The sequence below is a fragment of the Chiloscyllium plagiosum genome, unplaced genomic scaffold (assembly GCF_037043375.1).
Source record: "Chiloscyllium plagiosum isolate Xiang-an unplaced genomic scaffold, Cpla_swu_hap1 HiC_scaffold_2, whole genome shotgun sequence".
Classification (NCBI taxonomy): domain Eukaryota; kingdom Metazoa; phylum Chordata; class Chondrichthyes; order Orectolobiformes; family Hemiscylliidae; genus Chiloscyllium; species Chiloscyllium plagiosum.
Window position 1 is genome coordinate 14246430 of NW_028270140.1, and position 15396 is coordinate 14261825.

Below are 15396 nucleotides of genomic sequence, written 5' to 3' on the forward strand. Positions count from 1 at the left end.
TCCCACTGCCCTTTATATGCTTTCTCTTTCACTTTTATGCTGTCCCTGACTTCGCTTGTTAGCCGTGGTTACATTGTCTTCACTGCTTCTTTTTCCTAGGGATGAATATTTCCCAAATTACTCCGAGAAACTCCTGCCATTACAGACTGTTCCACTGTCTTTCCTGCTTGGCTCCTCCCTCATGCCTCTGTAGTTGTCTTTATTCAACTGTAATACCTTTACATCTGATTCCAGCTTCTCCCTCTCAAATTGCAGAGTAATTTCTATCATATTATGCTCACTGCCTCCTAAGGATTCCTTCGCTTTAAGCTCCCTTATCAAGTCTGCCTCATTAAACATCACTAAATCCAGAATTGTCTGTTCCCTAGTGGGTTCCACCGTAAGCTGCTGCAAAAAGCCATCTTGTAGACATTCTCCAAATCCTTAACTTGTGATCCACTACCAACCTGACTGTTAAGAGGCTGAGTACGCAGCCTTGCAGGGCACCAGTGTTGAGGATCATGGTAGAGGAGGTGATGTTGCCTGTTCTTACTGATTGCGATCTATGGGTCAGGAAGTTGAGGATTCAGTTACAGAATGGGGGAGCCGAGACCTAGGTCTTGGAGTTTAGAGATGAGTTTGTTTAGAATTATGGTGTTAAAGGTGGGGCTGTAGTCAATAGTAGAAGCCTGATATAGGTATCCTTGTTATCCAGATGTTTCAAGGATGAGTGTATGACCAGGGAGATGGTATCTGCCACAGACCTGTTACGCCGGTGGGCAAATTGCAAACGATCAAGGAAATTTGGTAGGCTGGAGTTTATGTGAACATAAGAATCAAAAGCATGAGCAGGCCTCTCACGCTTGCTTCTCCATTCAATAAGATCATGGCTGATCTGATTGTCATCTCAAACCCACATTCCTGCACACACTTAATAACCTTTCAAAGCCTTGTTTAACATGAATCTACCTGTCTCTGTCTTCAAATATTCAAGGACTCTGCTTCCACCACCTTTTCAGAAAGAGATTTCCAAAGACTCACAACCCCGTGGGAGCAAAACAATTCACCTAATCGGTGTTATATATGATTTTCAAACCGTGACCCCTACTTCTAGATTTTCCAAGAGGAGGAAACACCCTTTCCACTTCTAACTTGTCAAGTGCATTCAGGTTTTTATGTGTTTCAATGAAGTCACTTTGACTCTTCTAAACTATAACAGATCCAAATCTAATGTTTCCTCATAAGACAATCTGCCCATTCCAGGTATTCAACCAGTAAATCTTCTCTGAACTGACTCCAATATACATACATTCTTCCTCCAATTAAGTGACCAACACTGTGCACAGTACTCCAGATGTGGTCTCATCAGTGTCCTATATAATCAAAGCACTTCCTCCCTACTTTTGTATTCAGTTCTTCTCATGACAAACAATAACATTCTACTAACTTCCCTAATTACTTGCTGTGCCTGCATACCAATGTTTTGTGATTGATGCATAAGCATACTCATATCCCACTGCATCTCAGAGCTATGAAGTCTCTCACAATTTAGATAACTTTTTTTATTCATTCTGCCAAAATGAACAACTTAACATTTTCCCACATTATATGCTATTGCCACACCTTTTCACACTCACTTAACCTATTAATATATTTTGTAACCTCCTTGTGCCATCTTGACAACCCACTGTCCTACCTATCTTTGTGTCATCAGCAAATTTGGCAGCTGTTCTTTGTCCCTTCCCCTGAAGCATTTGAGCTCCAAGAACCGACTCCTATAGCAAACCACTTGTTACATCTTGCCAACCTCATAAAAACCCATTATGCCTACTCTCTGCTACCAATTAGCCAATCAATCATGTGCAATTTCCACAACATAAGCTTTTATTTTCCGCAGTAACCTTTGGTATGATACGTTTAAATGCACCTTTAACTGCATTCTGAAAATCGACAACCATTAGTACTCCTTTAACCAAGGTATGTGTTACTATGTAAAAGAATTCCAGTAGATTTGTCAAATTTAGAATCTCTACAGTGCAGAAAGAAGCCATTTGGACCATTGAGTCTGCACTGACCCTTTGAAGAGCATCCCACCTAGACCTAATGGGTTTTTTTTAACCATGGCTAGCCCACCTAACCTGCACATCCCTAGACACTACAGGGCAAGTTAGCATGGCCAATCTACCTAACCTGAACACCTTTGGAATGTGGGAGGAAACCTACACAGACATGGGGAGAAATGTGCAAAATCCATACAGATAGTCACCCAAGGCTGGAATAGAACCCAAATCCATTGCGCTGTGAGGCAGCAGTACCAACTACTGAGCCACCATGCTGCCTGTAACTCCCGTTCCCTGACTGGGAATAGAACCCAGGCTGCAGCGGTGAAAGCACTGAACCCTAACCACCGGTCCATCACAGAAGGTAGATTTCCTTTTCGTTCATTTCCACCAGGTTCCCTTTCACAATAATTTGTTGACTCTGCCTTTTACCCAGGAATGTAGACCAGTTGTAAGATATTTAATAGCTTGTAACATTTACACTATGTTAGATGTTAAACTAACTGCCCTATAGATTCCTGCTTTCTGTTTCCTTCTATTTTTGAATAAAGGAGTTCAGTTCACTGCCTTCCAATCTAATGAAACTCTCCTTGAATCAAGAAAAGTTTGGAAAATCAAAACCAATGCATCAGCTTTCTCACTAGCCACCTCTTATGAGATCCTAGGGTGAAGTCCATCAGGAAAAGGTGAGGACTGCAGATGCTGGAGATCAGAGTCGAGAGTGTGGTGCTGGAAAAGCACAGCAGGTCAGGCAGCATCCGAGGAGCAGGAGAATCAACATTTCAGGCGAAAACCCATTCCTGATTCAGGGCTTTTGCCCAAAACATCGATTCTCCTGCTCGCCGGATGCTGCCTGACCTGCTGTGTTTTTCCAGTACCACACTCTCGACTCTGAAGTCCATCCGGACCTAGATATTGGTCCGGACCTAGATATTGGTCAGCCTGCAGCTCTGAGCGTTTGTTAAGTCTCGCTTCTCTGCTGATAGTGATTTTCCTGATTTTCTCTTTTCTTCCATTTTCTGATTTATTGCTAATTTTTGGATGTTACTTGTCTCCTGTACAGCGAAGATAGATGCAAAGAACCTATTCAATTCATCTGCCATTACCTTATTTTCCATTATTAATTCACCAGTCTCACATTCTGTGAGGCAAGCACGCACATTATTTTCTTATTTAAATATTTATAGAAGCCCTTACTACTGTTTTATATTTCTGGTTCGCCTTCTCTCGTGCTCTAAATTTTCCGTCATTATTCCATCATTTTGGTCATTATTTACTTTTTCAAAAATTCTGTCTACTTCTCTGATCGGCTACTGTCTTTACACAATTATCTGCCGTTACTTTTGCCTATCTTTAGCGTTTATAGTTAACCATGGATGGTTGGTCCCTTGGGATATTTCTGACTCACTGGAATGTATCTATTCTGAGTATTCTGAAATAACTCCTTAAATGTCTGCCACAACATCTCAATTGACCTTTCCTTAAACTTAATTTACCATTTCACTTTAGCCAGCTCAATTTTCGTGCCTTCAAAATTGCCCCTAATTAAATTTTGAAGGACAGCCTTGGGCTCACTCCTCTCAAGTATCATCCTGGTGAAAACATTTGAAATTGCAACTGTAAAGTAAACAATTGTGAACTTCATTTAATAAGGTGCAAGATAATGGAGACTTCATCTCAGACTTCACTTGCTTTGTATATTATGGAAATGCTTCACTCAATTTAAAAGTAAAATGTGAAAAGAGAATTAGTAGAGAAGTCTGAGGGGGTCTGGGGCAGGGGCGGTCTGGGAGGACATGATTGAAATGTACTAAGTAATGAAGGCAATACGATAGGGTAGGTAGGAAGAAACTTTTCCCCTCAGTAGAGAGGTCAATAATCAGGAGATTTTAGGGAGGTTTCACACATAGGGGTGATGGATATCTGGAACTCACTGCTTAAAACGGCGGTAAAGCTGGAACCCTCATGACATTTAAGAACTATTTCAATGAGCACTTGAAATGCCATAGCAGACAAGGCTGTGGCCTAAGTGCTAGAAGTTGGATTAGAATAATTAGTTCGATGCTTGACGACGGAACGGACACAAGGTCCGAAGGGCTTTCCCTAAGTTGTAAAAAATCTATGAGTCGTCTTCAGAACTGATTTATTTTGGAACACTGTAAGAATTTGTATGTTAAAGGTTCTTATATAAATGCAATTGATATATTGAAAACAAACGTGCTAACATCACAGCAGGTCAGGCAACATTGGTGGAGAACGAGCAAGCTAACATTCTGACTCTAGATGACTCTTCATCTGACCAGATGTGGAGGGGGGTCAGTATTTATGTAATAGTGTAGGAGGGTGGAGTGCTGGGGGAGAAAAGGTCTTGATCATGCGGATTAAGTGATCAGAATGTGAGAAAGGCAGAACAATGCAGTGTCCAACTGCCAAACTGGAAAGAACAGACGGTCCCACTGTAAGGAGCGAGGACATGGTGACAGAGAATGCAACAAGTATAGCTAAAGTAAAACCGAAGTGTTCAGTACAGGTTTCAGCATCTCCAGTCATTTGCTCCTAAACTATGATGTATGCAGCTTTGGCCTCTAGATAGTGCTGTTGCAAGGGGCTGCGAGCCTGTGATGGTGATAATGCTGGATGGTGGTGTGGCGGCCTGGGCCTGTAGGTGGCGGTGTCCCTGGCGCCGGGCTGCCTGGGCTTGTAGGTGGCGGTGTCACTGGCGCCGGGCGGCCTGGTCCTGTAGGTGGCGGTGTCGCTTGCGCCGGCCGGTCTAGGCCTGTAGGTGGCGGCGTCGCTGGCGCCGGGCGGACTGGGCCTGTAGGTGGCGGTGTCGCTGGCGCCGGGCGGCCTGGGCCTGTAGATGGCGGTGGCGCTGGCGCCGGGCGGCCTGGGCCTGTAGGTGGCGGTGGCGCTGTGCGGCCTGGGCCATTAGAAGTTAATGTGTGGTATTGTATTGAAGTTGGCGGCGTGTTGGTTGTAATGATGGCAGCGTTCGGTGTGTGGAAGTACAGGAATTTAACGGAATTGGATCCGGAGCAATCAGCGACACTCGGTAGTGACTCTGGGAATATTTCGCGGAAGGGCTGTGAACTTTAGATACAGGGAGAGAGGGTTAGAGTCAAAGACCGGAAAGGCAAAAATAAATGAAAAAATAGATCTGCATTTGTATAGAATCTTTCATGAGCACTCAAACCTTTCAGACCACCTTTGTTCATGAAGTACTTTTAAAAGTAAAATTGCTGTCGTGATGTGGGAAACGTGGAAAATGAAAGCTGGCTCATGTAAGGACAGTAGTTGAAAAGCTTGATGGATATTGAATGCTGGAAATCTGAAAAAAGAAATCAAAATGTTATAAATTTTTTTGTTTGTGTTTATTCTTTCGTTCTTGCATTTACGCGATGTTTGGCATCGAACCAACATTTATCACCCACACCAAATTGCCTTCAGGATGGTGGTTGAACTACTACTGTGAGAAAGTGAGGTCTGCAGATGCTGGAGATCAGAGCTGAAAATGTGTTGCTGGAAAAGCGCAGCAGGTCAGGCAGCATCCAAGGAGCAGGAGAATCGACGTTTCGGGCATTAGCCCTTCTTCAGGAATCCTTTTCCAGCAACACATTTTCAGAACTACTACTATGGCCCAGTAACGTTGAAGGGCTTAGTAATAGAGATCTAAGTCTGTCTGTGTGTGTGTGAGAGAGAGAGATGAAGGGGAGCTTGCTGTGGTGTTCCCATGTATTTGCTGCCCTTCTCATTCTTGGTGGTAGAGAGTACTGGCTTGGAAAGTGCTGTCTAAGGAAGCTTGGTGAGTTGTTGTAGTCCGTCTCGGAGATGGTACGTAGCTTCTGCCACTGTATATTAGTGGTGGGGAGAGCTTTGAAGGTGTTAGTTGAGTAGTAACCAAGCTACTTTGTTGCAGGTGGTGCCAAGCTTCTTAAGTGTTGGATCATCAGATAAGTGGGGATTGTGCCATCACACCCCTGATTTGTGCTTTGTAGACCATGGACAGGCTTTGAGGAGTCAAAAGATAAGTTCATTGCTGCAGAATTACCAGCGTCTGACCTGCTCTTGCAGCCACAGTATTAAATAACTTGTCCAGCTCAGCTTGTCATCACTGGTATGCTCCAGGATGTTATTAATGTGGGGCATTTAGCATTATGTACTTATCAGCGTTATGATGGAATGGCAATCATTGAAGCAGCTGAAGATGGGTTGGGCAAGGTGAACACTTACAATGATATCCAGTGGGATGACATGATTGACCATAAACATAGGAGCAGAAGTAAACCGTTGAGCCCATTCAATTAGATCAAATAATCCTGAAATCCACTTTCCTGACTATTCTCCACAACTCTTGATTCCCATACTGATTAAAAATCTTTGTCAACCTTGAATATCCTTATGTCCCAGCCTCTACAGCCTCCTCTGGTACAGAATTCTATGCATTCACTATGCTTTGAGAGAAGAAATTTTTCCTCATCTTATTAACCTTTTATACTAAGATTATTCCCTTTGATCCTAGACTTTCCCACAAAGTGAAACAACTATTCCATATTTCTATTGTCAAGTCCCCTCAGAATATTGTGTATTACATTAAAGTTACCTCTTATTCTTCTAACCTCCATTGAGTACAAGTGCAATCGACTCAATCTTTCCCTATAATACAGTCTCTTCTTGGCTGTCTTTGTGACACAATGGTAGTGTCCTATCCATAGACTGAGAGATCTGGGTTCAAGTCCCACTTGTTCCAAAGGTGTGTAATAATATCTGAGTAGATTGATTGATTAAAAAAGAATTAAAAAAAAAACAGTCGCTGCATATCCAGAATCAACCTAGATGCATCCCATCATAAGTTCTGCAAAGGATGACTCCAACCAGCTTTAGATTCAGATTACAGTGGTGCTGGAAAAGCACAGCAGTTCAGCCAGCATCTGAGGAGCAGCAAAATCGGTGTTTCGGGCAAAAGCCCTTCATCACAATTCCTGATGAAGGGCTTTTGCCCGAAATGTCGGATTTTGTTTTTCTCTCTGCTCCTTGGATGCTGCCTGACTTGCTGTGCTTTTCCAGCACTACTATAATCTTGACTAATCTCAAGCATCTGCAGCATCCACATCCGTCTCCAACCAGTTTTATCCCAGTTTCTGTGACTCTGGTTTAACTAGGGTTCCTTGATGCTATAATTGATTAAAAATTGCCTTGGTGTCAAGGGTAGTCACTGTCCTAGTCTAGAGATGTACAGCACCGAAACAGACCCTTCAGTCTGACTCGTCCATGCCGACCAGATATCCAACCCAATTTAGTCCCACTTGCCAGCACTCAGCCCATATCCCTCCAAACCCTTCCGATTCATACACCCATCCAGATGCCTTTGCAATTGTAGTAACCTCCACCACTTCCTCTGGCAGCCCATTCCACACATGCACCACCCTCTTTTATATCTTTCCCCTCTCATCCTAAACCTATGCCCTCTGGTTCTGGACTCCCCCACTCCACCCTATCCATGCCCCTCATGATTTTATAAACCTCTATGAGGTCGCACCTCAGCCTCCGACACTCCAGCGAAATCAGCCCCAGCCAGTTCAACTTCTCTCTATAGCTCAAATCCTCCAACCCTGGCAACATCCTTGTAAATCTTTTCTGAACCCTTTCAAGTTTCACAACATCCTTCCGGTAGGAAGGAGACCAGAATTGCATGCGATATTCCAAAAATGGTCTATCCAATGTCCTGTACAGCTGCAACATGACCTCCCAACTCCTGTACTCAATATTCTGACCAATAAAACAAAGCATACCAAACACCTTCACTATCCTATCTACCTGCAACCTACTTTCAAGGAGCTATAAATCTGCACTCCAAGGTCTCTTTGTTTAGCAACACTCCCTAGGACCTTACCATTAAGTGTATAAATCCTGTCTGACAGTCTTTAGTTCAGCTGTTTTGTCCACACTTGGATTCAGGCTGAAATGAGGTAAGGAGCTGCATGGGTCTGGCAGAATACCACTCCACATCAGTGAGCAGAATATTATTGAGTACCTGCTTGGTAGCAGTCTGTGACATCTTTCCTCACTTCAGTGATGTTTGAGGAAAAGCTGATGGAGTGGCAGTTACCAGATTGGATTTGACCTGCTGGACAGGACAAATGAAGGCGATTTTCCACATTGCTGTGTAAATGATACCGATGTAGTTTTACGAAAGTTGGTTGGCTCGTGTGCGGCTAGTCCTGAAATATAATTCCAGGCTGCAAATGTTATTGCCAGAATGTTGCCCAGGCACTTAGCTCTTGACATCATGGAGAATGAATCAAGTTGGCAGAAAGCTGGCATTTGTAATGCTGGGGACCTCAGGAGGAAGTGAAGATGGATTGTCCACTCAGCACTTCTGGCTGAAATTGAATGCAAATGCATCAACATTGTCTTTTGCATTGGAATCATAGAATCCCCACTGTCTGGGAGACAGGCCATTTCGCCTAACAAGCCCACACCTACCCTCCGAACAGCATCCCACCCAGACCCATCCCCCTATTATGTCTGCATTTCCCTTGGCTAATGCACCTAACCTACACATCCTTGAACACTATGGACAATTTAGCTTGGCAATTCACCTAACCTGTACATCTTTGGACTATGGGGGAAACCAGAGCACCCGGCAGAAACCCACGCAGACGCAGGGAGAATGTGCAAACTTCACATAGTCTCCCCGAGGTTGGATTTGAACTCTGATCCCTAGTGCTGTACGGCAGCAGTGCTGATCACTGAGCCACCGTGGTGCTCCAGAGAATGGCGATGTTTGTGAAGCTGCTTCCTCCTGTGAGCTGTTTTATTATCCACCACCATTTATAACTGGTTGTGGCAGACTACAAAGCTTAGATCTGATACTGTGATCACTTAGCTCTGTCTATTTCATGCTGCTTGATATGCAAGTACTCCTGTATTGTAGGATATCAAGTTAGTACCTCATTAAGTATGCCTGGTGCAGATTCTGGCATGTTCTCCTGTGCTGTTCATTGTATCACGGTGATCTCCTGTTCAGTGATAATGGTAGACTGAAGGTTATGACATGAGAGGTCACAGATTTTATTTGAATACAGTTCAGTTTCTGCTGATGGCCTGCAGTGCCCTACAGATGCTGTGTGTTGAGTCCATTTGAAATCTATCCCATTCAGAATGATGGTTGTGCAACACCACACAATGGTGAATATCCTTAATCTGGAGAACATGCGGAGAGAGACCCAATGAGAAGCTAAAAGAGTTAGCCTATCCTATCCTGGCAAGTCCAGTCTTTGGATTGATTGAGTTCAGGGAAAAATAAACAGAATTGTTACAGGAAAAGAGGCATGTGAGAAGGAGCTGATTGGTAAGTAACGTGAATAATTTGACTTTGTACTTTTTAAATTTCCTATTTATAGTAAACAATCTCAAAATAAGCTTAAGTCATGGCACCTTGGCTGTGTGGTATGACCACATGGCAATTTGTGGTCTCTTCATGTCGCCCAGATGAACACATGCATGAATTGTCTGTCACCAGCTACAGAAGTTTGATCTTTGGGTTTCTAAACTCAAGCAACAGCTGGAGTTGCTGTGTTGTATTTTCAAAGCTGACGACTATAGAGGAACCTTGATAATCCCACCAACATGGCCGGGGAGTATTTTATTTGGATAATTGAATGTCGGATAACACAGTTTAGCTGAAGATCGGGACTTTGCAATCTTGTTTGAATAATCCGAAATTCGGATAATTGAATGCCAGATAATCTAGATTCCTCTGTATGTGGGTAGCATGTTTAAGGAGGTGGCTACACACAAATGTTTATAGCATGCAGGCAGAAAAATATGATTGTTGTTCACTCTTGGAGTTCCAAGTAGAAATCCCTGAGACTGTCTCACTGACTAACTGTTTTTCTATTTTCAATGCTATTGAGGGCAATCATTACTCAGAGGAATGTAGTAAGAGTCAGGTTTATGGCACCACGAGTGGCTCAGCTGCACAGGTGGAGAGGCAGAAGAGTGACAGCAGATTTGATAGGGGATATGGGCAAATTCCAGAAAATCTCATAGTTTAGATTGTTATTCTTTTGTAAACCCAATCAGTTTCTGAATGTTCTTTGGAGAACAGAATCTGTCATCCCTATGCAGTCTGGCTTACCTGTGACTCTAACCCCAAAGACCTGATTAAATGGGGTTGGAGCAACAAAGTGTTTTGCTAGTATTTCCCACAATCCTAGAACAAATATGTGAACTGAAAGCTAATAAATCAATATTTTAAGACTAAAGCATATTACTTTTGTTGAAAACAAAAGTTACCCAAAATGATAAGGATATACTCTGTGCCACTAATTAAGTTTATAAACATCATTGTCCTATTTTACAGTTCAGTTTTCCAATGGGAAACTCTCAAATTCAGAAAATGTGGAATTTCAGCTGCATAAAAATATACACCGAAATCATCCCCGGAAAAAGCATCAACTAATCTTGGTAAGAGTGAAGCGACAGGTATTCTCATGCAGTTGGTTCCATGATAAAGCTAGCATGGTTGTCCTGATTATGTGGTTTGTTTAATCTGTTTTAATAACGTTGCTAGCTCATTGAAATTGTTTCACTTTATTCCTTTTTTATCCCCCTGTAGTCTGCTGAGACGGATAGATTGACCTACGTTGGAAATAATTTTGGACCAAGTGCCCTGAAGTGTAATTCATTGTGCAAGTAAGTTTGTTTCTCTGAATTAGTGGTAGAACTCGATTGAAAGGTGAAGTGTTGAAAAAAAGAAACAGGGTTGTCAGCATTTGAGAAGAAATGGGAAAGGTTGTGACGACAATCAAACACCTTTTGTACCAATCCACACATTGAATCCTGAGATTAGCTGGAATAAAATTGTCTTCATTTCAATTTGACCAGCTGCAATGTAAAGTAAGTATAATATCAATGTTAAATGTGAAAAGCAATGAGAGGTCGTGTAAGGTATAAGCTGCCAGAGGAAGTGGTGGAGGCTGGTACAATTGCAGCATTTAAGAGGCATTTGGATGGGTATATGAATAGGAAGGGTTTGGAGGGATATGGGCCGGGTGCTGGCAGGTGGGACTAGATTGGGTTGGGATATCTGGTCAGCATGGATGGGTTGGACCAAGGGATCTGTTTCCATGCTGTACATCTCTATGACTCTTTAAGTCAGTAGATATCACTTTTGGATAAGGCAGCTTAGACAAATGGCCATCTTTTATGCCATAAGATACAAAGAATAATTTTTCCCCTGTTTTGGGCAAACAGCCTACAAATCACATTTTTTTTTATTCCAAGCAGCATTGGAATCCAGTGAGCTGCATTTTGCTCGTACAACTTTACTGGTACAAAGTTTGATTGGTGCTAAGCTTTGAAGTGAAAGAGAAAGTATGTTCTACTATGGTGTAGAGACATTACTTAGTATTTATGGAATAAGCTGTCCTTGGTAACTTGAGAGAAGGGACACAGAGTGAGACGCAAGAAGGAAATATGAGTAGGAAGTGTGTACAAGTACGTGATATGTTGTTATGAGAATGTCTTTTGTTCTAGTTTAGATGAACAGATCTGCTGTGAGATTGCTCACAGTGGGTTAGGGGATGCAGTTTTATACAACAGTATTGTCAGCCAACCATGACAGGAAAAGTGTGAGATTGTGAGACATGATCATGTACTAGATGTGCAAATTTTAATATGTATGTTAATATTAACAGAATTCTGGCAGAACTTTGCTAGTTTTTCTTTCCTATTATAAATGCCCAAGATTACCTTTGTTATGTCCATATCAGCCTAAAATGTTCATTGTATAAATAAAGATGGTGATATTCATAATGAAAATATAAAGAAATAAGATATGTGACTTTAAAATGAGCGTTGAAGTGTCTGCCAGCCTTTGTCCATTTATCATTACCCTCTAACTACACATCAATTGAAGACCCCTTGGGCTGATCCTTTTATTTTTGGCTAAGTGCACATTGAGTTACGTTTTCTGGTGGTTTTTTGCCATGGTGCGGAGCCTGTTTCCAAACTCACCTTGTTGACTGCCTCCCTTCCACAGCATTCCACTCATCCGATTCTAGCCCCATCTTACAATATGGCATCTCCAGAACAACTTGCCATTGCTGAGCTACCCAGAAATTGATTGATATCCCTGTTTTTGGCACCATCTTTAAAAGGTCACCTGAACACTCTCACTGTCAGTTCGAAATTGCCTTGCAAAATTCCTGACATTTCCCCCGGGAAGTTCAGTATCCTTTGTGGGCAGGGACCTGAAGGTCCTGCTGGATGATGTGGTGCACAGGATGAGTACCACCTTCTCCAAGACTAATAGAGGAGGTTACTGTACCTCAACGTGCTGTCCCGGTATGAAGTTGCCACCATGTCGGTATAGTCTGAACTGTCTGAAGAAATGCATTACAATGGAGGAAAAAGATAAATTATCCTCTCCTCTCTGCCAGTGTAAGTGCTACCATCTTCTGTCCAATATCTCCCTCACTCTTGATCTCGGTTACTGTACCCAGCTAACACCAAGATTCATTCTCTATCACTTTCCCTGTTGCCTGCAACACTTTCTGTCACCCACCCGAATCCCTGACACAACTAACCATGCGTGCCCTCTGCAATTCCTGTTTCCTTGCTTGGGTTACCTTCCCAGCTGTGCCGCACTTTTGTGTCTCTCTTTCCAGGAAATAAACAACCGCTATAGGCCAGAAAGAGTTAAAATGGGTGGTGGGTTGCCCACATAAAGCTCCTTGCTCTTTGGAGGAAGAGGATCCTGACTCAGTATTCATGCTGTTAGACTGGTATAGGAGATTTGGAGCACCATGATCCCTTGACTGATGTGTCTTTCTGAACTGAGACTTGCTGATAACCATGACAAGCGTCCTGTACTTGTGTCTGCGCTAATTGATGTGGCAATGCATCATTAATGTGAGTCTGGTATCTCTGATAGATGGGGCAAAACACACAAAATCAAGGCAGGGATGCTGTGAGACTGAGTGAGTCCTAATGCACAAGCAAACATTCCAGAGATGCAATCTGGCCCAGTCCATGATCTAGATGCATATGCATGCACATGCAGTGCCCTTGCTGTGGCATTGCAATGACAGTTCCCAGTACAGCGTGTAAGTGGATCAGAGATGTGCTGTGAGGGTTCTAGAGGCTAACACATATTGGATACGAGTGCATGTGGCTGGTGCTCTTGGAGGGTGCCTGAGATATTGATGCTTAGTGTCCAACCTGGAATACCTTTGGAGCAAGTGGAAATCTGAAATTGCCAGGTACTTGCTCTGGCTTCCATGTTGACAACTGTTAAGCTTCCAATGCATTCGGTGTGTTTTGTAAGGTAGGAAGCTAAATATCAATGTAGAAAGTTGAACTGTGAATAAGGTGTTTAACAAGCAATCCCTCTTAATTGGCACCTTGCCACTGTTTAGCAAGAAACTTGTTTTACCACTTGACAAATGCATAAAGGATGCAGTGAATTACTCCTAGTGTCAAGATTCTTGAGATTTTGCCACCAATCTCACCATTCCCCAGATAATGCGAGCACCGAGATCACTCCATCTCTTGTGGTGCAATGCCTTATAAGATTTCCTATTCTTCAACAAAATAATCTAAGACTTGTTCTTAACTTGTTCTTAACTTGTTCTTAACTTGTTCTTAACTTGTTCTTAAGCTTTGAAAGAACAGCTAAACTTGCCAGTAATTCATTTTTGTCTTTATCTTATGCTTTAAATATTAGCAGGATTTTTTAATCTGCAGAGTACAATTTGCAAGCTTATCAGAGTTCTTTCTGACAGACGTTTATGCTGTAATACATCATGCATATAAAAACTGGTCTATGGTCTTTGAGATACACTCCATGCCTATTGCTTTTTGAAATTGTACACTGCCTAATTCTGTGCCATTTAACATTTACAAGCGCTTCAAAAGAAAATAACTGACACAGTATCTGCAGCTTCTCATTTGACATATTTGAATTCTTGAACAGTCACTTTAAATTAATTCTACTCACAGTTATGCTACAGCAGCAGAATAATGTCTTATGGTTTAATAAGATAAAGTTTGAGTCATTTGACTTGCTTTGAGAAGTGCCATGGGAAATTCACAACCAGGTGGCACGGTGACTCAGTGGTTAGCACTGCTGGCTCACAGTGCCAGGGGCATGGGTTCAATTCCTGCCTCAGGTGACTGTCTATGTGGCATTTACACATTCTCTCTGTATCTGCATGGGTTTCCTCCGGGTGCTCCAGTTTCCTCCCACACTCCAAAAAGATGTGCAGGTCAGGTCGATGGGCAATTTAGCATGCCAGTAGTGTTAGGTGCATGAGTCTGAGGTAAATATAGGGTAGGGGAATGGGTCTGGGTGGGTCTTCAGAGGGTCAGTGTGGAGTTGTTGGTCCAAAGGGCCTGTTTCCATACTGTAGAGAATCTAATCTAATCTAATATCCTTCACCGGACAATTTATATGTAAAGAACTTGCCCACCTCAGATCTTGGGGATTCGATGTGCTGTTTCTTAATTGCTCTTTGTTTGGGCTCTCTTTCAACTTCCTTATATTATTGTTGAACAAGTTTAAAGCTGTTGATGATCCTTTTCCTACTTTATGAAAATTGTTGCTCTTTCATGTATAAATCTTGACTCCTGTGTGATATAGATATTTACTATATGTTATCATTTGGGATTAGGATTTGGATTTTAAATTGAGGTGGATAAGTTTTGGTGAGTTCTGTGAAGGTCATCCTTTTCAAAAGGTCAAAGCTATTTCTAACAGTGACCTAAATACATAATTTCCAAGAAGGCATGGGACTTCAGTTAAATGCCTGGCTAGTTCATTGTTGAAATGGTTATACTGCTGTGTTTATGACAAGAGGATGAAAAAGTGTATCGGGGTTACCAGTTTAGTTTTGACTTCAGACCGGGAGGTTCATGGCTTCAGTTCAAGATTACCTGTCACCTTGGGGAAGTGGTTTACATCCAAGTTCTGAGCGCTCTTACAATCTCAGCTAGTGCTACTACTGGTCTGAGATCTGACACAATAGGTCATTTTTTTAATTCAGTGAGCTAGTCTTTCACTGAAACACAAATTCACAATGCTGTAGATTTAGTTTTAACAATAAAACAAGTTTTTATTAAAAATAATAAGATAAAATAAAATAAACCAATCCCTTTACATATAAAAGAATTTAAGATTTTGAAACACACTGTAAAGTACAATATATCACCGATTTTAACATCATTGCTTTACAGTACTCAAATATCAGAGAGAATCCCTTCTCTAGCTTGACTTAACAGTTGTTTTCAGTTCCTGGTCTTGAGAGTTCTAAGCTGTCTTCTTTCTTCAGAAGAAACATGTCTAATTTCCACC

The 15396-nt window shown here is 42.1% G+C and overlaps 1 protein-coding gene across 2 annotated transcripts in view; it reads left to right on the forward strand.

Moving 5' to 3' along the window:
* The first annotated feature begins 4936 nt into the window (after positions 1–4936).
* Positions 4937–15396, forward strand: part of polr1e (RNA polymerase I subunit E) — a 36810-nt gene continuing 26350 nt past the window's right edge. The window contains exons 1-3 of one of the 2 annotated variants that reach the window (XM_043719713.2): positions 4937–5091; positions 10405–10508; positions 10660–10736. In XM_043719713.2, coding sequence (XP_043575648.2) covers positions 5019–5091; positions 10405–10508; positions 10660–10736 — 254 coding nt within the window. In that variant the 5' untranslated portion in view covers positions 4937–5018. Of the gene's footprint in view, positions 5092–5133; positions 5321–10404; positions 10509–10659; positions 10737–15396 lie in introns of those variants that run through there. The other variant, XM_043719721.2, reaches the window with a different exon arrangement.